General features: G+C 35.0%; 1 protein-coding gene across 1 annotated transcript in view; it reads left to right on the top strand.

Moving 5' to 3' along the window:
* Window positions 1-2,366: 2,366 nt before the first annotated feature.
* Window positions 2,367-24,203, top strand: part of LOC133182964 (protein pellino-like) — a 29,369-nt gene continuing 7,532 nt past the window's right edge. The window contains exons 1-9 of the mRNA XM_061317860.1: window positions 2,367-2,686; window positions 3,058-3,166; window positions 4,507-4,551; window positions 5,733-5,807; window positions 8,669-8,927; window positions 9,065-9,431; window positions 9,540-9,574; window positions 22,655-22,814; window positions 23,662-23,791. Of these exons, the coding sequence (XP_061173844.1) occupies window positions 2,439-2,686; window positions 3,058-3,166; window positions 4,507-4,551; window positions 5,733-5,807; window positions 8,669-8,927; window positions 9,065-9,431; window positions 9,540-9,574; window positions 22,655-22,814; window positions 23,662-23,791 (1,428 nt within the window). The 5' untranslated portion in view covers window positions 2,367-2,438. The remainder of the gene's footprint in view (window positions 2,687-3,057; window positions 3,167-4,506; window positions 4,552-5,732; window positions 5,808-8,668; window positions 8,928-9,064; window positions 9,432-9,539; window positions 9,575-22,654; window positions 22,815-23,661; window positions 23,792-24,203) is intronic.

Here is a 24,203-nt window from a genome sequence, read left to right as displayed (position 1 = left end):
CGGGGGTAGGGCATGCCACAATAGGGAATCCAAGTTTTACATTGAAATATATAAGAAAAATCTTTAAAAATCTTCTTCTCAAGAACAACTCGGCCAGAAAAACTGAAACTTATATGGAAGCATCCTGGGGTAGTGTAGATTCTAAATTGTTCAAATCATGACCCCTGGGGGTAGGGCGGAGCCAAAATAGGGAATCCAAGTTTTACATTGAAATATATAGGAAAAATCTTTTAAAATCTTCTTCTCAAGAACCACTGGGCCAGAAAAGCTGAAACTTAAGTGGAAGCATCCATTGTTCAAATCATGACCCCCGGGGGTAAGGCAGGACACAAAAGGGATTCCAAGGTTTACATTGAAATATATAAGAAAAATCTTTAAAAATCTTCTTTTCAAGAACCACTGGACCAATAAAGCTGAAACTTATTTGGAAGCATCCTGAGGTAGTGTAGATTCTAAATTGTTCAAATCATGACCCCCGGGGGTAGGGTTGGGCCACAATAGGTATATTAAAAGGGGGGAAATCTGGTAAAGAACAACATGGCCAAAGTTACTCAGGTGAGCGATGTGGCCCATGGGCCTCTTGTTTTTTTTTTTTCCAAGACACGACTGTGTAAGCTTCATCAATGAACCTTCAGTCTATGCACATGACATGTTGTCAAATTATGTGTTGCAAGCTTTTACTGGTAATATGATTCCAAAGATATTTTAAAAAGTGTTTGAATGTTCTATCATTAATATTATACATGTCCTACTGACCCAGTTTGTGAGGGTCTGTCCTGAGACACAATTAGATTACTGGTATTATAAGTAACCTGTAGTTAAAAAATAAAGACATTCAGATGTGCAATTTTTGCACAAATGGTTTTTGGCAGTTTGCTTTGACAAATTGCCAATGTTCTATATGTTTGTGGTTTGTGCTTCGGAAAGGTTTTTATGTATCCAAAAAATTTATTTGCCAAAAGTTGTTGTTTTCTAAAAATTTTATACATGGATTTAAAATATGTTTGACAGTGCAGCCTTAATTGATGCGAGTGCAGTTGTGTATAATTATCAGCTGTTTATTAATGGACACTATCAAAACCTTTAAGGAGGGAGGAATGTAATGGTTTGGGCCGTGGATATCAGCCTGGGTAGCTCAGTCGGTAGAGCACCTGACTAGTGATGCAGGGGTCCTGGGTTCGATTCATGGTCCAGCCATATATTTTCTCCCTTCTAGTTTTATTAACTTTTTAAAAAAAATTGTACTGCCTCTTCAAACCACTTGAGAGATTTGGAAGGTTGGACGCACTCTGCCTAGGCTGTGACGTCACATACTTCATTAATGAGTACTAATTTTACTGAGAAAAAATTGCAAATGCATCAATGTGCAGAACATCAGATTTTCTCTGTGCCCCTGCAAAGCTCACACTTCGTTTAGCAGCGCTTTGCATAACTATTCAAGATATTTTTATCAAACCTCATACACTGTTAAATATAAGTGGGAGCTATTTATCTGTGTCGTAATTTTCTGACCTTGGCCTTCCCTGTGACCTTGACCTCACTAATCCTCACTGTGGTTAGCTCTCTTTCAAAGTAACTATTAAAGATATTTTTATCAAAACTAATACATTGTTACATATGAGTTATTCAACTGTTTTACAATCTTCTGACTTTGACCTTCCCTGTGACATTGACACCACTAAATCTTGTTTTATGTTTAGCTCTCTTTCAAAGAAACTATTTAAGATATTTTATCAAAACTCATACACTGATACATATTTGCAGGAGCTATTCAACTGCTCTATAATATTCTGTCATAATTTTCTTACTATGACCTTCTAAATCACCTTAACTTCACTTTTCAAGATATTTTAATCAAATTTTTTTTAGCTTACATATTGGTGAGAGCTATTCAACTGTGTCATTTTTTTAATCTTACTTTAATCTTTTTTAATCTTACTTTGAGATAGATCTTGACTTCAGAAAATTCCCATATTTTGCAGTTCTTAGTTTCCAAAAAAGTGTTCAAGATATTTTAATAAAATAAAACTGTATACTAAGACAAATTGAGACAAAGTGGGTTTTCATGTTGCAATACAAATGTACCTTGGTTTGGGTATTCATGTCCTATGGACATATTTCTAGTTTCAATATATTTTATTATATGCAGATGATGAAACCATTAGGGCAAGTGCAGTTTGGTTTGATAATACAGTCTACAATTCTCTCAGTTAATAGATGTGTCAATCATTTAGCACATTGTTTTGACAATAATTTTATTGTGTGACAATTTTTAGTAAACCTTTGCTAAATAAAATGTTACTAATATACTACATGTAGAATGATATTGTTCACATTTTATTCAAATTCATTTTATTCATTTGCAGAGAGGGTTGTTTCAAAAATGTGTTGGAAGGATGTATGACCCTCAGAACCAATAAATTTTATTAGAGGAAAAAATGGACCAGGACCTTGCGCTGGCCTTGAAACTTCAGGAGGAGTTTGACAGAGAACATGGCGATGTTTATGTCCAGAGCAGCAGTGGTCAGTCATCCAGTAAGGGTGGGTCACTGTCTCTGGCAGATGAGAGCTGGGAATTGATGGACCCCAACCCTGACATCAGGGCTTTGTTCCTCCAATACAACGAGAGATTCTTCTGGGGGCGTCTGGCCGGGATCGAAGTGAAATGGAGTCCGAGAATGACTCTGTAAGTTTGCTGACTTTAATCGTGTAGAAGTGCTTACTAGTAAATCAACCATGCAAATACTTAAAGAGTTTTAAAAGCATAATTCTGATTAACTAAAATATTCAGCTTCTTCTACAATTAAATTTTAGCACACATACTGTGAAGTTATACACATGTATTTGCATCTGATTTAGAAGTTTTAGAAAGTTAAATACATGTGTACAGTTTTTCAGGAATTGTTTTTGTTTGAATAGCTGGCTGCAACATTAATTCCCGTACTAACAGAGTTGAAACAAAAGCATTTTATTGTTTAAATACGTGTATAACATTCTTCATACCGTGTAAGTTTTTGAATTATACACTCGTCAGTCTGTACAATTGTTTATTTGTAGGTGTGCTGGACTCTGTGTATATGAGGGGAGAGGTGGGCTGTGCTCTGTCAGATTAAGCTTACCTCTCTTAAAATTGAGACCTAGACGAGATCTTGTACAAACCCTACTTGTAAGCTGAATCTATGTAAAAAGATTGATTTCTTCATTTGTTTTTACAGATTTAGTTATATTTAATATTGAATCTTTTTCTTGTATTAATTTATTTTCTACTTGTTTTTAATGCCCTGCCATGAATATGGCCGGGGCATATAGTGTTTGTTATGTCCGTCTTCCGTTCTTTCATCCTTCCGTTGCGCTTTGCGTTTAGCTCAGTTCAAAGCTCAGTTTCAAAGTATATCCAAGATATTTTCATCAAACATCATATGCTGATAGATATTAATGAGAGCTATGCAACTGCATCACATTTTTGGACCTTGACCTTTCCTTTGACCTTGACCTTACCTTTCCTAAATTAGTGTTTAGCTCAGTTTTAAAGATACCATTCAAGATAGTGTAATCAACCTTCATATGTTGATTCATACTGATGAGAGCTATTCAACTGCATCAACATTTTTTGACCTTGACCTTTCCTTTGACCTCACTTTTCTTGAATTAGTGTTTAGCTCAGTTTTAAAGAAACCATTCAAGATATTTTTATCAAACTTCATATGCTGATACATACTGATGAGAGCTATTCAACTGCATCAACATTTTTTGACCTTGACCTTTCTTTTGACCTCACTTTTCTTAAATTAGTGTCAAACTTCATATGCTTATACATACTGATGTAAGCATTTCAACTGCATCAAAATTATGACCTTGACCTTTCATTTGACCTTGACGTCACTTTTATCAATTTGTGTTTAACTTACTTTTAAAGAAATCATTCATAATATTTTTATCAAGCTTCATATGCTAATACATACTTAAGTAAGCTTTTCAACTGCATCAACATTTTTTGACTTTGACCTTTCATTTGACCTTAACTTCATTATTAGTGTTTAGCTCAGTTTTAAATAAACCATTCAAAATATTTTTATTAAACGATGCTGATATGTATTTGTGAGAACTATTCAACTGCATCAAAAATGTTTGACCTTGAACTTTTCTTTAACCTTGACCTCACTTTTCGTAAGTTTGCATTTTGCTTAGTTTTAAAGAAACTATTTAAGATATATTTATGTAAGCTTATACACTTAAACATAATTTGATAAGAATTTATCATCTATATCCAACTTTTAATATTTCAATTTTAAAGAAACTATTCAAGATATTCTCATCAAATTTCATACACTAATGCAAATTTTCATGTTGCATTACTGATATACTTCGGCGAGGCATTCATGTCCTATGGACATATTTCTAGTTTATCAATACATATGGACAAATTTCTTGTTTATCAATATATACCCTTGATAGAAATAAAATCTGATGAAATTACATATTTTTAAAACCTATGTCTACTTTCAGCATGAAATGATCCATGCCTATCTGTTTGTCACAGACAACAATAAAGTATGTAACAAATTCACACTTTATTTATTAGACAGTATATATTTTCAACAATAAGATATATCTAACATTGGAAATGAATGAATACAGTAAAACTTACTTATCAGTATAAGGAATTATTGAGACATGAATTTTTAGTTCCTGATATGAAGGATGGGGAAAAGCTGTAACTTACTTTTAATCAAGATTTCTTTATATTTAAGCACCTTATGATTGAATTTTACTATATAGTAACTACCTAATATAGGTAATTTTTAGGGATGTCAACGAGTACCCGGTTAACTGGGTACTCGATTGAACGTCCGAGTATCGAATACTAAAAATAGTACTCGGTTACTCGGAAGTGTAATTGTTCTTATTTCAAAGTACATATTTTTATCAAAAACATATCAAAAAATAACTTAAATATGCATAGGTAATTAGCATGTCGTTGTCTACACCTGTGAATCACCCAATATTGCCTGTGGCTGTGTATTTCCAGTAATTAGTGATCAATCACCCGGTAGACAGCTATTCTCACCTATTGTGGTCCTTAATTTTTGGGTGGCTTTAATGATTGTTTTCAGTGAACATCGTTTACATATTGTCTATTATTTTCAAATCATTTTTAAATTATTTAATTAATATACGGCAGGGTTGGAAATGCATAGAAATGAAGCTATCCACTTCAAAGGTGAAGAAATATTTAGAAATAACTAAAGATTAAAAAATGTTGAAAGTCAGTTGCCATAGTGAGTTTAGTGTATATGGGGGAAACAACCAACTCATGGAATAATATTAGACTAGCGATCCCAACAACGTCCGCTAGTCTAATCACCACAAACCTGCGCAACAGATTGTCCTCCTTTTTGCATTGATGAAATAGATCTAAACAAGAACTGTAAACCATTTGTAATTTTGTGAGGTATTTATTGTGTCTTGTGTTTATTTTATAAATAATTTCATTACCAAAAATCATTTCCCTTGCACTCGATTGCTTATATACATTTATAAACGTGGTAAAAACAGCATTGGGGTTTAACAGAGCTTAATGGGGCTCAAGAAAATTAACACACTTGTATTTTCATTTTTACCGAGTACCCGGGTACTCGATTGGAAAAACATCCGAGTAACCAAAAATTGACCAATTTGACATCCCTAGTAATTTTGCACTTATTTTTACTATAAATTGTAAATTCTTTCAGGATCATGATGGACATGGACCAGAGTTTCACAAACACATGTATCGCATTAACCAAGAGGGCGGAGTCAATATAACTGTAAGTTCTGTGCATCAATATTGCATTCTTCACTGGGAAATTATCACCCAGTGATAAATAGGGCAAGGTTTAATGATATGCTTCATTTTGGTTGAGATTGATCCTTGTTTAATATCAAATATTTTAATATAATTAAACCCCAAGTTGAAAACACAGGATTTGTTAAATCTGGATTTATAAAGATCTGAGTCTTCAATCCAAAGAAGTAACTATCATCATGATTTATTTTTCATATAAAAAGAAAAAGACATGATTTTTTTTATGCCCCCAGATCGAAAGATCCCAGGGGTATATTGTTTTTGTCCTGTCTGTCTGTTTGTCTGTTGTCAACTTTAATCTTGCCCATAACTTTTGATTGGTTGGAGCTATGACTTTCATATTTCACAGGTGTATTTCTTGTGACAAGACCTTTCTTTGGGTACAATCATATTTGACCTTTTAACCTTGACGTTGGAGTTTGACCCACTTTTGCAAAATTTTATGAGACTTTAACCTTGGCCATAAGTTAACTTCTGAACAGTTGGTGCTTATGGTTTCAAACTTCACATGTGTATTCCTTGTGACAAGACCTTCCTCTGGATATCAACCTCTTTGACTCTTTGACCTTGACCTAGGAGTTTGACCTACTTTTGAAAAACTAAAACCTTTGCCATAACTATTGAACAGTTGGAGCTAGGGCTTTCATACTTCATATGTAATCCTTGTGACAAGACCTTCCTTTGGATACCAACCACTTTGACCTTTTGATCTTGACCTAGGAGTTTGATCTACTTTTGAAAAACTTTAACCTTGGTTATTACTTCTGAATGGTTGATGCTAGGACTTTCATACTTCACATACATGTATGTAATCCTTGTGACATCACCTTCCTTTGGATACCAACCACTTTGACCTTTTGACCTTGACATAGGAGTTTGACCTACTTTTCAAAAACTTTAACCTTGGCCATAACTTTTGAATGGTTGGTGCTAGGGCTTTCAAACTTTACATATGTAATCCTTGTGACAAGACCTTCCTTTGGATTATAACCGCTCCTTTGACCTTGACATAGGAGTTTACCTACTTTCGAAAAACTTTAACCTTGGCCATAACTTTTGAATGGTTGGTGCTAGGGCTTTCATACTTTACATATGTAATCCTTGTGACATCACCTTCCTTTGGCTTATAACCACTTTGACCCTTTGACCTTGACATAGGAGTTTACCTTTTTTCGAAAAAACTTTAACCTTGGCCATAACTTTTGAATGGTTGGTGCTAAGGCTTTCATACTTTACATATGTAATCCTTGTGACAAGACTTTCCTTTGGATCATAACCACTTTGACCCTTTGACCTTGACATAGGAGTTTGACCTACTTTTGAAAAACTTTAACCTTGGCCATTACTTTTGAATGGTTGATGCTAGGGCTGTAATCCTTGTGACAAGATCTTTCTTTGGATACCAACAATTTGACCTTGACGTTTTACTTTACTTTTAAAAAACTTTAACCTTTGCCATAACTTTTGAACAGTTACAGCTAGGGCTTTCAAATTTCACAGGTATATTCCTCAAGACAAGACCTTTCTTTGGGTTCCAATATTTTTCATCTTTTGGCCTCGATTTCGACTTGCATTTGAGAAACTTTAACCTTCCCCATAAGATGCCATATGGGGGCATCAGTGTTTCACAAACATCTTGGTTTTTTTTTTTCTTTTTATGCCTCCGGATTGAAATATCCCAGGGGTATTTTGTTTTTGTCCTGTCTGTCTGCTTGTCTGTTTGTCTGTCTGTTCATCTGTTTGTCTGTCTGTCGTCAACTTTAACCTAGCCCATAACTATTGCGCTGTCAAGGGTAAGGCTTTAATATTTGACATGAGTGTTCATTATGACAAGACCTCTTCATTGGTACAGAAATTTTTGATCATGTGACCTCAACTGTGACTTTTGACCTACATATGAAAAACTTTAACATTGGCCATAACTATTGCACTGTAGTCTACGCCCCACTCCAGAATTGTGTTACATGTACCATCAATGGCATAATGTTTCACAAACACATCTTGTTTGTTGTTTTTTTGGTTAAGGTGAATTCTCTTTGGCCTAAAACCTGAGTTATTGAAATGAGTATAAATATAATGTTTTTCATATCACAACCATGAAGTATTATATCATATTGTAGACTACCTGTCGTATGCCAGTATAAATCCTAATAATAGTGTCTATCCCTTTGACCTCAAAAGAGGGCAACAGTCTGATTTAGGCATATTAATTATAATACAAGGATAGTATTAAAAATCTTATGTAGATATATAGTACAATAAGAGTACTGTAGACATACTTTTTTTCATGCAGTATTTATTTACACTACTGTGGAATCATCATTGTTCATGGGGGTCAATGTTCGTGGGTAACCAAAATTTGACTGGTTCGTGGGGACGTAATTTCATGGGTAATTTGCATATTTTATTAAGATAAATAAATCAATTGTGCTAAATGTATGCATGTTTCATTGTTCGTGGGGACGTTAATTCGTGGGTAAAGGCTACCCACGAAATCCACAAACATTGATCCCCCACGAACAATGATGATTCCACAGTATGTTTGTGGTCACTAATTTTCCGTAGAAATTTGTCCCAGTGTACTTAAAGTACATTTAAGGCATATAGTGGCACTAAGAAATCCACATCATTTTCTAACTACTGATTGAACAGAAATTGTGATTCAGGGAAATTATGACTCCATGGAAAAAAGTATGTTTACAGTATATATATCATTCAGTAATACATGTAGTATAAACAATATAATTTAGGTACATGTATGTCATTGGATAGTAGCATTACCATTCTTTTGTAGATATATCATTCAATATCATTTTTATTTAGGTATATCATACATTTCATGACGAAGTGGCAGAGTACAGACAACACTGGTGGAGGTGCAATGGACCATGTCAGAGCCGGAAACCATACTTTGGTTATGTGAAGCGAGCCATGAACCGGCCTCCAGGACCCCGTGATCCCTGGTTCAGAGATCACCAGAACTCCTGTAATGGCACATTTATCAAAGTCAAGGAACCTGAGAATTATGGGAAGAAAAAGAAGAAAGATGATGGCAAAGTTGGAAAGGCAATGGATAAATCAGGTTAATTATGATAAATCTTTGCACATCACAGTCAATCCTACATCTTAATGATTATATGCTTTCAAAGAAAAGAAATTCATCAAGATGCTAACATCTTTGTATTTCTGAAAATTGTTACCTTATTTTTTCAACAATAGAAAAGAAAAGTCCAAGCAAAGATATAAGAACTTTCTTTGGAAAGGGCCATGTACTATCAAGTAGGTCACCCAAGAAAAACAGTTCATCAGAAACTCCCATCAGTTCTTCAGAATCTCCTAAGCATAGTAATGTTGCAGAAAAGACTGCAGCAAATGTAAAGAATCCTCCAAAATTTTATGACACAGACTCAGATGATGAACTGTTTATTGATGATCCACAAAAGAAACTCATGAAGCAGCGAAATTCTAGTTCTGACATCAGTTTTGATAAGAGAGACTTGCCCGAGGCTATTTTGCGAGACTTGTTATCGGACTCCGATGATGAACTCCTGTGTGGTGTTCTAGAATCCCAGGAAAACAGTTCAACATTGGATGCTTCAAATCCCAGAGATTCAAACTCTGTAAAAAATACATGTACATCTAAGGACAAGGATACAGAAATCTGTGATAACTCCAATGAGTCTTCCAATTCCACGCCCTCAACTTCTAAAGCTTGTGATAATGTAGGGAGTGATGTCCAAAACAAACTGAGAGAAATTTGGGGCAAAAAGTATCAAAATCCTGTAAGGAAGAAGACATTGGGCAAGATTTCAGGCAAAAGACCTTTACCGAAGCCAGAACCTGTGCCTCCATTGAAAAAAATCAAGTCAAAGGAAAAGACAATTGATTTATCAGAAGAGGACAACAATAAAAATGGTGCTTCTCTTTCAGAGAAAAATTCATGTACCACCTCTAGTACAGATCCAAATATTTTCAAAACAAGTGAATTTATGAAAGATAATCCAGTGTCTTCCCCATTTAATATAGTGGAAACTGATGTCTGTAAATGTCCAGTGTGTTGTAAGGACATCTTAGCAACACATATTAATCAGCATTTAGATATGTGTCTTGGGGTCACATAGTAGATCTTTATCTTATTGTACTATTGTATACCAGAAATGTGTTCTACTCAAACCAGATCATTGTGTTCAGCTGGGATTGCTTAGGCATAAGTAGAATATTGGAAGGAGTCATTATTTATTTGATTTCTAAAATGAATAATTATAAATTATCATTGTGTCTGCTTTTCATTTGTCAGAGCATTTATGCAGGGGGGCATACAATGTTGTTCCTCCAGGAGATAGTGAAAATGTTGAGATGAAGTCTTACAAATGTTTGCAGTTTAGTCAAATGGCTGTTTGATAGGGATACTGAAATTTCATATTATTGTTCTATTTGAAATTATTCATTGAAATGCATATGATACATTATTGAAGATTTTAAAGGAGGAAATATTTTTGTTTAATTTTGTATCTGTTCTCAAGCTTAACATGGGTCAATTCTTTTGAATTGTATTAAAGGAAACTGAAACACTGGTGTGAATTTCAGGGTCAGAGCTTTATTTCAGGTCAAAGTCATTTACTTAGGTTAAAGGTCAAAAAGGAATTTGTCATCAGAGAACATCTCATGCACTGCCAATGTGTTTCACAAAATATCTTGCTTTGGTTTTTGTACTTTTTTTTTTTTTTTACAATTAAATATAAGTAAATTTGGCATTTTATAAATCTTCCCTACATCAGTCACTTATGGGTATTGCTCTAAATACTACCGTTAATTGAAATGTGTTAAACACTAGCTTCCCCAGAAATCAACAAGTCTTAAGTTTAACATTAAATATAGCAATATTATATTGATGGTATTACATTTAGTCAACTTATGTCATGAAAATGATAATAACATCCTTGTCAATTTGAAAATACATGTAATGGTCAGTTAACATGATGTAAAGAGGATATGAATTAATTAAACTATACATGTATTTATAAATCCTGACAGGATCTCACAACAGCCCTGACTGGTGTAATGATAATAATCATACTGAAATGATTACTATATTATATTTTGATTTAACAGATGCACAAACTCAAAATGACAGTATTATTTCAGTCATAATTAAGTGTGACTGTCCCATTTTGCAGTGAGCTCATTTTCAATGAAACTTATCAAGCCATAATTCATGCACTTACAAAAATCTCTACACAAGTTTATCATGTTTATGAAAGCATTTCATTTTGCAAAAAAAAAAAAAATTATGAGCTTGACCTCCCTTGTGTCCACCTCACATTGCCTGATATACTCATTTCACAAATTTTGTAAATGATTACCAGTATTTCATATGACCTCATATGCAGATTCATGTGACTCTGAGTAGGCAAGTTACATCTTTTAAAAACAGAACACTTCATTTTAGACTTATTTCTGATTTTTATATTTTATACATATTTTTCTTTTAGTAGCTTACATGAGCTGAAATGAGCTTTTCTGATCACATTTATCCAGCATCCAGCTAGCTGCTCATCTGTCTGTAAATTTTTAACATTTTCAGCCCAAGAAAACCATTGTCAATGGTTTTCGAGGGGTAGTTTTTATGGAGGGTAATCGTGTTCAAAAATCCAGACTTGTAAGTTTGTAAATCCAAACTTGTAGGCGTATCAGTTTCATAGTCTACATATGTAAGTAGGTAATTCCGACATCCTAGCATGTAGTTCCGAACATACAACTGTGTTGACTTTGATTTTATACTATGAATGTTTGTATTTTTGATGTTGTAAACATTGTTTTCCGGAATTTATATTTCCGCGCTCTGAATAAAACACAAAGACAATTGACAAGTCTACAAATGTAAAGTCTACATAATTGTCGAATTTTGATTATGAGAAACTATGGAGGGGCATCAGTGCCACATTTCCCCCCCCCCCTTTTTTTATTCTAACTTCTTTTTCCAAATGAAATAAATTATTTAGATTTCTTTCTTTTTTTATTCTTACTTCCAATTTTATATTAATATTTTCATTTAAATTTGTTATTTAATTTTAATTCTAACTTTTTGTTTATATGTTCCAATTTTATTTTATCTTCTTAATTTTATTTTATTTGATGATGTGACACGAATCATTACCCGCTTATTCACGGCTTGCGCGGATCTAGAGGGGCTTCGGTTTTTAAGGCCTCAACCGAAAAATTATTCAATTTCACTTTCAATGCCGAAGGAATAGTCATTACCAACACGTATGTTAAACGTCTTACATTTTGCCCGCCGGCACTAGGAAGTTAGGACAAGCGAACTCTTACCCTCCAATGGCCTACGAAGCTAGCGCCCAATCACTAGGCTACTGTGATCAGTGCCCCAGTTTATTAAGAACCAATGTAACTGCAATGATATCATATTTCAAAAAAAAAAAAAAAAAAAAAAAGAAAAGAAAACAACCATTCAGTAGATGAAGATCCGTATTAATGTTTATTGGGGGGGGGGGGGCTCCAAAAAAATTGACGATAAAAAAAAAATAAATAAATAAATAAATAAACTGCCCAAACTCCTCCTTCGTGGGAGGTGATGTTTAGGATATCTTTAACTTTTCAGTAACTTTTTTTCAACGCAAGAATTTGCCAGAGTTTAATGATACTGCAAAATAAGGGGGGTGGGGGTGGTCGGGCATACAGCCTATAAATGAATTTTCATATTAAAACAGCTGCAAAAGATTATTCTCCACACAAAAAAGTTGGGAGCACAACCTTTCGATCCCTCCTACTTCGGACCTGAGATTTGTTAGTGAAAAAAAATTTCCTCTGTCCTACTTTAAAAAAAAAAAGTGTGATAACAATATCAATTTAAAGATACCTGATATTTGTGTACCCTAAGGGAGCAATCAAAAATGGCGGTCATATTTATCATATTTGAAACATCTTGCACCAGGGCCAAAAAACTTAGACGGGCTCATTTTTTATCACAGTCTCACATTTACCAAAGGAATTAATAGTATGTAGAAAAGAGAGACTGGGATCAAAAGTGAGCTCATCTAAGTTTTATGGCCCCGAACCAGGTCCATAGGTAGCAAGTCGGGTGAAGGTGCCAGTATATACTATACCTGGCCAATAAAAAAAACAATTTCTGATTGTGCCCCCTCAATAATTTTGTCAGTAAATACATAAGAAAAGAAATAAGGCTAATTCGTCAGTGTGCCCCCTCAACAGGAATGTTTCATTGGGGGGGGGTATCAAGAAATTTTCGTTTTGTGCCCACTGCTCCACCCCCACCCAATGAAAATGCTGCCTACGGGCCTGAAAACGAGAGAAAACACGCAAGAACGATATCATATGGTTTTTAAAATGAAAAAAAAAATATGTTAAATGGAAATGTTTCTACGTTTCGTAGCTAGACTGTTTGCCAAGATCTCTGTGTACTTGTACATAAAAGGCCGTAGCGCCCCTTTTCGTTTAAATTTTATTCGGATTTCCTAGTTTAACTCTGTAAGTTCTACTTTCTAAAACAAACTTACGATTTTGCATATAGTTGTTACCCAAAAAATTAAGTATTAAGTTAGGTGAAGTCAAACATAATTGAAATTTTAAGATAGAATCAAAATATGAAAGGAATCAACATTGCCATAATAAAATAAATAAGATAAAATAAAAGTGGAAAATATAAGCAAGAACAGGCACGGATCCAGGGGGGTCCTTTCCAGTCCAAAAAAATCCAACCCAGAAATTTCTTGACAAAAAAAAGTAAACTCCTTTCCCAAGCATGAAAAACCTATTTCGCGCGCGTGTGTGTTGGGGGGAGGGGGGTAGTCGTCAACTTAACACAGATCAGCGTTTTTGAGGGGGGTCCAAGGTCACTTTTAGTTCGTTTAGTATAAACATTTAATAAGTCTGCAAATTTCAGGGGAAGGGGTGGGAGTGGGGGGTCCGGACCCCCTTCTAGATCCGCGCCTTCAAGAAGTAAGAATTAAAGTAAGAAATAAAAAATGAAGAATTTAATTTGGAAATCAAAAAGTTAGCATAAAAAAGAAAATAAGACCATTAAAAATAATTGTGGCACTGATGACTCTCCATAGGTTCTCATTATCAAAATTCGACAAATGTGTAGACTTCACATTTGTAGACTTGTCATTTGTCTTTGTGTTTTATTCAGAGCGCGGAAATATAAATTCTGGAAAACAAAGTTTACAACATCAAAAATACAAACATTCATAGTATAAAATCAAAGTCAACACAGTTGTATGTTCGGAACTACATGCTAGTATGTCGGTTACAAGTTTGGATTTACAAACTTACAAGTTTGAATTTACAAACTTACAAGTCTGGATTTTTGAACACGATTACCCTCCATAATTTTTGACTTCTCCAGAACCACTAGGCCATTTTCAATAAAACTTGCCACAAAGCATTCTTAGGTGATGGGAATTCAAGTTTTTTTTTTTTAAATGAAGGACCATGCCCTCTTTCAAAGGGAGATAATTTTGAATAAATGAAAATTCAGTGGCCTCTTAAAAATCCACTTCTCAAGAACCACTGGACCAGAAAAGATGAAACAAGAAAGCTTAATTCAAATCATGACCCACAGGGGTAGGATGAGGCCACAAAAGGTGATGAAAGTTTTACATAGGATTATAAATGAAAATAAAGATGGGCGAACATAGCATGCAGAAAGCCTATAGATTCAGATATATAAATATCATGTTCAATTTGTGAATTCAGTATTTAGAGTATTTAGATAAACAAAACTTTTCTGAGGAACATTTTCTCTGCAAAATTTAATCTTTTATTCAAAAAATTATGTGGTATTTGTGGGGTTTGAAAGTACCCTAGCAATAAAAATCCTGAGTATCATTTTCTTTCGAGACTAGCATGCTAACCACTAGACTACACAAGTCCTGATGAATAGTGGCATTTAAATCATGTTTGTAATATGACCCTTGACTTAATGGACTTGAAGTATTTCTCGAAAAGATGCGAATGTTATGTCATAAAAGTATATTTTTAAGATATAGTGGATCTTTGCTCCATATTTTTGGTAACCAAAAAATGTTTATTTTTATGCAAACTTTGAGGATTAACTTTTTTAAAAAAATGGAGTGAAGACCCACTCATATCCAAAAATAGTGTTATAGTATAAGAAAATGACTCTTTTTGCCCTTTTTAGTGTGTGTCTGATATTTCATAAGCAAATAATTTCAATCTTTGTGAGATTTTTGCCAATTGTAGAGATTTTACATAAAGTATATTTTAATGTTAGATGAAATATCAAGGAAAATTTTGATATAATTGAGATTTTATTTTTCACCTTCATGTTTGTCACACTATAGGCTTTTCGCTCGTCATGTTTACCCATCTTCTTTAAAAATCTATGTCTCAAGATCAACAAAGCCATGCTTAGTCATATTTATATGGAAGCATCTTTGTATAGTGTGGATTCAAATTTTTTCAAATCATGGCCCCTAGGGTTAGGATGTGGCCACAGTAGATCAACGTTTTACATAGGAGTATAAAGAAAAAATCTTCTCAAAAACAGCAAAGTCATGATCAGTCATATTTATTTGGAAACATTCTCAGGTAGTGTAGATTCAAGTTTGTTCAAATTATGGACCCTGGGAGTACAGCTTACCACAACAGGAGATCAAAGTTTTACATATGAATACATTGGAAAAAATCTTTTAAATTTTTTTTCTCTAATGAGCAGCAAAGCTACTATTAGTTATATTGATATGTAAGTGTCAATAGGTAGTTTAGATTCAAGTGTGGTCAGATCTTAGGAATAGCTTGAGGCTACAGTAGTAGCTAGGGGATCAGAGTTTACAAGGAAGTACATAGGAAGAAAAATCTTGTCAAGAGTTACAAGACCACACAAAATCATAAGCAAAACATATACGTTGTGTGGAATTATTATTTTTCTTTAATTTTGAGCCCTGGGGAAAGGGCTAGGCCAAAATTGGAGATTCAAATCTTACATAATACATGTACACAGTCATTACAGGGGAAAAGAAACTCCTCCAGAACAGCAGAGTCATGTTGATCATATTGATACTGAGGCATCCTAATGCTGAGTAGATTTAACTTTGATGAAATCATAGTTCTCTTAGGGCTGGAATTTGGCCCACATTATGAAGTCAACATTTTTTATGAAGTAAGAGGGAAATTAAAAAAGAAAAAAGCTGCTGATGAAAACAGCAGGGCTAAAGTGAGTTGATAAACTGTGGCCCATGGGCCTCTCTTTTTTTTTTCAAAAAAGTTTTAAATGAGTCATGGTGTTAGGGTTGGCCTGAAAACAGAGATCCAAATTTTATCTAATGCATGTATACAGGAATAAATCTTCTCAAGAACAGCAGGGCCATGTTGATCATACATGTATTGTTATTGAAGCATCTCAATATTGTGTGAATTCAACTTTAAATCATAGCTTTCTTAGGGCTATAAAAAATTAAAGAAAATCTGCTGCTGAAGAACAGCAGGGCCAAAGTGGTTCAGGTGAGCATTATGGCCCATTATGCCTGATCCCACTTTGACTTTGTTTTTAGGTCACCTGAGTAAACTCAAGTGACCTATTGCTATTTGTTTTCGTCCGTCGTGCGGTGTGCGTCGTGTGTTAACATTTGAACATTTTCAGCTTCTTCTCTGCAACCACTCAATCAATTTCAACCAATTTTGGCATAAAGCATTTATGGGTGAAGGGGAACGAAAATTGTGAATTTCATGGTCCCTGCCCTCCTGGGGCCTGAGGGGTGGGGCCAAAACCACTAAAATTAATGCAATCTTTAAAAATCTTCTTCTTTGCTCCTGGACATCAAGCAGTCAAACTGTTTGCATGATTGTAATAAGCATTGAGCCCTCTACCAAAATTGTGAAATTCATGGCCCCAGGGTCAGGTGTTCTGGCGCTAGGGTGGGGCTCTAATGATTATATAGTGAAAATGCATTAATTCTTTAAAAATATTCTCCTCTGTTCCTAGGTTTTTAGCTGATGATCTAAGTACATAGTTATGATGAGGAAGAGTGCCTCTTCCAAAATTGTGAATTTCATGGCCCCAGGATCAGGCGTTCTGGTGTTAGGGTGGGGCTCTAATGATTATATAGTGAAAATGCATTATTTCTTTGAAAATCTTCTCCTCTGCTTCTGGGTATTAAGCCAATGAATTAAGTACATAGTTATGATGAGGAAGAATGCCTCTTCCAAAGTTGTGAATTTCATGGCCCTTGGGTCAGGGATTCTGGTGTTAGGACAGGGCTCTAATGATTTTATAGTGAAAATGCATTAAGTCTTTGAAAATCTTCTCCTCTGCTCCTGGGTATTAAGCCAATGAATTAAGTACATAGTTATGATGAGGAAGAGTGCCTCTTCCAAAATTGTGAATTTCATGGCCCCTGGGTCAGGGGTTCCATTTGGGGGTGGTGGTGGTGGTGGGGGGGGGCTTATTTATTATATACTGAAAGTATTAAATTAATGCTTTGAAAATCTTCTCCTCTGCCCCTTGGTATTAATTAAACAAACTAAATACATAGTTATTTATGATGAGAAAGGATGCCTCTCCAAAATTAAGAATTTCATGGCCCCTGGGTCAGGGGTTCTTGCACTTGGGTGGGGCTCTATTGATTAATTAGCAAAACTGCGTTAATGCTTTGAAAATCTTCTCCTCTGCCCCTGGGTACTAAGCTAACTATTGTTAATCAAGAAATCCTTGTATATACTTTAATTAACAGGTTGTTTGATTGCTTGAGAATACAAGAAAGAATGTTATATATATATAGAAAAAAAAAATAAAAATGTATGTTTGGTTTAAATGAGCAAAGCATACTCAAAGTCAGATTCTTGCCTGATAAGCAATGTAAAATATTGACATAAAGATTATTTTTATATTTAGGAAAAGTTTTAATTGTATTTAGTATGTTTACACTGAGGTGATCACTGGTAGAAGAGTCAAGGATGACAAGAGACTAGATATAGTTTTATGCTCTATGAAAGTGAACAAAGAATCAAAGAGAGCCGGAGTGACTTACTGTAGATAGTGGCAAGTAGCCACATTGTATACCCAAGTCTGTGTGTACTGAATTGTAGCACTAGGCAAGTGACAAAAACATATCTGTATAAATGAATACATTTCACAATAGGCAAATGTCCATTGTATTTGTATATTTTGCATTCATTATCATCCCTGTAAGACTTTGGAAAACCAAGTATGATCCCAAGGAGATCACTGGAGTCTAGCACATTACAATAAGCAAGGGTAATTTTACCAGATTTTGAAATTCTTGGGCAACATTGCTTCGTCTATCAGCTAATTTTGTTTTATACTTCTATGGATCCTTTACAGTGTTGTAAAATACTCAGGTGACCGTTAAGGCCCTTGGGCCTCATTTTAAACAGGTTCAGATGTTCAAATTGGCAACCTGTATATACTGACAAGAAAAAACAAGAGGCCCATGGGCCACATCGCTCACCTGAGAAACTTTGGCTATGCTGTTCTTTACCAGATTTTCCCCTTGTAATACCTACTGTGGCCCCGCCCTACCCCGGGGGTCATGATTTGAACAATTTAGAATCTAACTACCCCAGGATGCTTCCACATCAGTTTCAGCTTTTCTGGCCCAGTGGTTCTTGAGAAGAAGATTTTTAAAGATTTTCCCAATATATTTCAATGTAAAACTTGGATTCCCTATTGTGGCCCCGCCCTACCCCCAGGGGTCATGATTTGAACAATTTAGAATCTACACTACCCCAGGATGCTTCCACATCAGTTTCAGCTATTCTGGTCCAGTGGTTCTTGAGAAGAAGATTTTTAAAGATTTTTACTATATATTTCAATGTAAAACTTGGATTCCCTATTGTGGCCCCGCCATACCCCCAGGGGTCATGATTTGAACAATTTAGAATCTACACTACCCCAGGATGCTTCCACATAAGTTTCAGCTATTCTGGCCCTGTGGTTCTTGAAAAGAAGATTTCTAAAGATTTTCCTATATATTTCAATGTAAAACCTGGATTCCCTATTGTGGCCCCGCCCCACCCCCAGGGGTAATGATTTGATCAATTAAGAATCTACACTACCCCAGGATGCTTCCACATCAGTTTCAGCTATTCTGGTCCAGTGGTTCTTGAGAAGAAGATTTTTAAAGATTTTTCCTATATATTTCAATGTAAAACTTGGATTCCCTATTGTGGCCCCGCCCTACCCCCGGGGGTCATGATTTGAACAATTTAGAATCTAACTACCCCAGGATGCTTCCACATCAGTTTCAGCTTTTCTGGCCCAGTGGTTCCTGAGAAGAAGATTTTTTAATGACCCCACCCTATTTTTGTCTTTTCTTGATTATCTCCCGTTGTAAGGGAACTTGGCCCTTTATTTTAACAATTCAAACTCCCCTTCACCCAAGGATACTTTGTACCAAGTTTGGTTAAATTTGGCCCAGTGGTTCTTGAGAAGAAGTTGAAAATGTGAAAAGTTTACAGACGGACGGACGGACGACGGGTGATCAGAAAAGCTCACTTGAGCTTTCAGCTCAGGTGAGCTAAAAAATAGATGCAGCATTATAATGAAAATGTTCAGCAAGAACTATGATTGAAATTTGATAAGACTCTTTATTTGTTACATATATTTTAAGATCTAAATGACAAAATCAAGTTAATTATATAAAATACATACATGTATAGTAAGGATACTGATTTCTTTTGCATAAAATGAAATAAGCACACATGCATACATTTTATCAAAATAATAGAAATACTGCATGCACAAAACTGACAAATTTTATGTTCTTTTTTTCTTATACCGGTAGTTATAAATAATTCTGTCCTGAGAGTTGCAGCATGATGGTCCACATCACTAACAATTGTTTGGGATGGTTGGAAAATTGTTTCCCAAAAGTTTTTTTTCCACAAAACCTCAGTTCTAAAGTTCCACTGACTTGTGAGGAATGAAGTCCAGTTCTGTGATAAACACTACATGTGGTGTATGATAAATAGGTAATTTCTTTACTCAGAGGATTAAGTTCACTACTTCATATCATATAATGTATACAACATGTTCAACACAAATTTTTAAAAAGAGCTTAAACTTGCTCAAGTTTTTGAGTGAACAACCAAATTTGTTTAGAGATTTCTTTTGTCAGTTCTTCTTTTGATGCCTTTGGATGATCTTTGACAAACTTAGCGATATTCAAGATCGTTTGATTGCGTAATGCATCCACATCTCTCTGACCACTCAATCTTTGGTACAGTTCATACCCGATTCTTAGGGCTGCCATATTCTCTACCATTTTTGGCGCCTTGTCGTCATTTACAGCCCAAACTAAAGTCCCTATCTGCTGTAGCAATTCAGCGTTCCCTAGACTCCATTCGTCCGTCATTTTCAGGATTTTCTGTGTTGTATTTTGCAATGAAGAAGAAATGAGATGCAATCGGAAGTGAATCGAAAACGGAAGTAAACAAAAATACACACAGCGCACCTAGCGGCGTAAATGTGAACGACATGATGTTGGTTATGAACAAAAACTTGACATTTGAAGGCTGTTGTGATGAATTGGTGCTGATAAGTTACGCAGATTACGAAATGGTGTAACAAACACAGGGACTATAAACACAGTCGACAAAACCAGGTAATGAAAATGAAATGCAAATTGATGATCATCTTAACCATTCCATCTGGGATAAATGAGATTGATCAGGACAATGAACTACAATCAGTGTGTACACTGAGGTGACAGTGAGCGTTAAGACGTAAACCCGGGATATTTACTTTTAGTTCTCTCTGTATCTAGGTAGACAATGTCAATCACATAATTGTGTAATCAATTATCACAGAATATTCTGTTTTCAAAATACCTATTATGTGTTTTAGCAATGTTATATCAAAAACCTATTTATTACCATTTTGTAAAATATTTAGCGTCTTAATTGCTGTGAAAAAGTTAAACATGATGGGATGTTTCACTCTTCTTTCATTAGTTACTTACCTTAAATAACTTAAAAGCCAGGAAATTACTTTGCATTTACCATGTGAAGTCACAAATTTTTGTGGGGGCTTACTTTTCATCATTTTCATAATCTGAAGAAACCTACAAATTCATTTCCAATATTGGAAGTGTGACAGGAAAGGAGAAAAATGGGATGGATCAGACCAGGGTTAGAATCTAGCCTGCCAGAATCTCTTATTTAGGTGCTCTTCTGTCAATTCCAGGGCATATTGCAAGGCACCAAATGTAACTGATGAAGGAGAAAAATGTGATGAACCAGACCTGGATTTGAACCCTGGTCCCCTGAATCACTAGTCAGGTGTTCTACAAACTGTGTCTATCTGGGCACAGTCAATCGAACCTGTCTGACCACCACATTCCTCCCTCCTTAAAGGCCTTCCCCTCTCGAACTGCGGAGACACTAACCGATGCTTTTCTCTGGCAGGCTTTCATCTGTCGCTTCCAGGGCATGGCACTGCACCAAATGTAACAGAAAAGCAGAAAAATGTGATGGACCAGACCAGGAGCAAAACTTGGGCCCCCTGAATCACCAGCCAGGTGCTCCACCAACCGAACCACCAGGCCACCAGTGAATGAACCCACCTGATCCTCATTCCTTCCTCCCCAAATGTCTTTGACCCCAAAGTCACTACCTTGGGCTCTTCCCTGACAGGTCTTTCACCTGTCTTTTCCAGGGCATAGCACGGCACCACATATAACAGGAAAGGAGAAAAGTGAGACAGTCCAGACTAGGATTTGAACCTGAGCCCCCTGAATCACTAGTCAGGTGCTCTACCGACTGATCTACCTGGACTCTGTATGATCAAACCTGTCTGACCCCCACTCAAGTAAAGTTCTAGTAAACTGAATATTTTTAAACCAAAAAAATCAAATCCCCATGAACCATTTTTTTTCCCTCAAAACATGAAATTTTGCCCCCAAAATAAGTGATTTTACAGTAATTTGATTAGTGTGCAACAGAGACAATGCATCATTCAGGTTTTTCAAATCACTGAAGTGCTTATCTAATCATACATACTACATGTACTGGTACTGATTCTGAATTATTTAACCTATTCATTTATCATTTTTATTGCAGGAATTATTTGCAGTGCCATATTTCCACTGTTTTCATTACAATGGGTATTGATATTTTTTATCTGGAAATCAAAAAATAGAATATCGTAAGAAGCATGTGTTTAAACAAGGATAATGACATCCAACATGCAAATACATGTAGCACCAGCAGATGGGAAAATGCAGGTGTTTTCCCAGTGACTATTTTTGTAAGCATCCCTAACATGACATATTTCCAGCAGATTTCCATATTTGATCATGAACTCAAAAAGATAAAATGTTGATTTCTTCTTCCTACAGCAGCACATCTCTATACCCAAAAATATAGTCTCCCCCTACTCTATACCCCAATATACAGTCCCCGCCTACTCTATACCCCAATATATAGTCTCCCCCTCCTTCAATGCCAAAAATAAGATCACATGACACAATATTCTGAAAACAAATGCCTTATAAAACAAATATAAAAATTGACAGAGATGGGGAAAAGAGGAGAGTTACGTACCACATAACTACAAGGATGAAAGAAAAAAAATGTATATTTCAAACATTAGTATTAAATCTTTAAAAATGTATAGCAAAATGTTGAATAGGTGTGAATCTAGCAAGTAGAGCAGTAGTATGTGTGACACTCATTAAGAGGACATGCTTAACTTTAAAGTGCCCTTTCATAATTATAAACCTGTGCATGAAGTATCTCATTGAAAATACATTATACAGTTCCTGATAGGTCTTTGTTTTGTCTCTGTAGATGTGAATTACATTTCCATGGATTGTGTGATGGTAGATAAGGGTCCAGTTACTCACAAGCCACCACCAAGTGGCTGCCAGAGTTCACCACTTCTGGGGCACAGCAGTCCCACAAAACAGAACAGAAGTTCCTTAAAGTATGGGGAACTCATTATACTCGGGTAAGTGAAGGTATTTAACAAGACAGGAAACATGAAAACAATATTTTAAAGCTTGTGCGTTTTAATGGTCTTAATTTGTCATTTCACCATTGTTCACTACATCAATATAGTATAAGTTTACCAAATTTAGCATAAAGCAGCATTAAATTAAAGGGAATTATTATGAGACACTTAAGTGAGCTTTAATTAAGGTGCATGATGGTCCTCTCTTGTTTCATTTCTTTACATCAAAGAGTGTAAAATTACTTGGTCAAGGAATTCATACATTTGTGATTTCTTTTTCAATATTGATATTAGAACTCTGCAGAGTATTATTTGAAATGATAATTTTAGTGTCTTTAATTCAAAGACCAGCACACTTGTGGATGCTGTAATTCTTAAAAATGTAACTCGATCACAATTTATAAGCACAACTGAGCTACAGGCTCAAGTGATTTTTTTTTTCATCAGAGAGTGCATAGTATAGATTCAAATTGGTTAATTCATGGCTTCTAGGGGCTAGGGTGGGGTCACAAAAGGGGTCAAAATTTGACATGGGAATATATAGGAAGAAATACTTTTTTAAAAATTTAAGAACAGAAGGGGAATGTGACTTGGGTAAGTTACTGTGGCCCATGCACTTCTTGTTATTTAAATGAAAAAAAAATTAAAATACAAACTCAGAAGGGCATTTATGGTTGACTTATCAGAATTTGTCATATGTATACATACTGAGTATTGTCCAGTACTTCATATTTTTAGTTTTCAAAATTTTACTGTTAAGCTTCAAGAAATAAAACACACACAATACTTAACAACAAAAACGGAGAAGTTAATTTTCCTAAGTGATTAAGTGCTTCTGTTGTAGATATAATGGTCATCTTCCGAGTGGGGATAAAGGAAGGAAGAAGAGCAAATTTATCCTGGGCAAGAGGGCTTCAGGAAATGGAGTCAAACCGTACAGAAAACACGTAGTTAAAAATGCACAAGCTGCTAAGGTATATTATAGGTGACATCATGTTCATATTCATTTCTGCCCAATTTCTCTGAAATTGTCAGAATATGAAATTGCAATTCTCTACCATTAAACATATTAGAAAAAAAGATATATAGTAAATTTCAGATAGTGATATTATATGGAGATTTATTAATTCCTGATAAATGCTTCTAGCCAAATTTATTTACACTTAAAAAGCTTTTGCCATTGATGAGAATTTTTTTTTTTTTAATTGAGCAGAAAACAGATCTTTTTCACACACAAAAAAACCATAAAGTGTAATTTTAAAGAAAAAGTTATCTTGCTAATATTTCAACACATGTGAAGGTAAAAAGATTAAACTTTGTATAAAATGTATTTATAATAATAAAAGATTCAAGATTTCTGTTCAGAGAAAGTATTGGCCAGTGAAG

This window comes from Saccostrea echinata, unplaced genomic scaffold, assembly GCF_033153115.1.
Source record: "Saccostrea echinata isolate AGI-Se365-2 ecotype Australia unplaced genomic scaffold, CSIRO_AGI_Sech_v1 ptg000009l, whole genome shotgun sequence".
Classification (NCBI taxonomy): Eukaryota; Metazoa; Mollusca; class Bivalvia; order Ostreida; family Ostreidae; genus Saccostrea; species Saccostrea echinata.
This window is presented reverse-complemented; position numbering and strand designations above follow the sequence as displayed.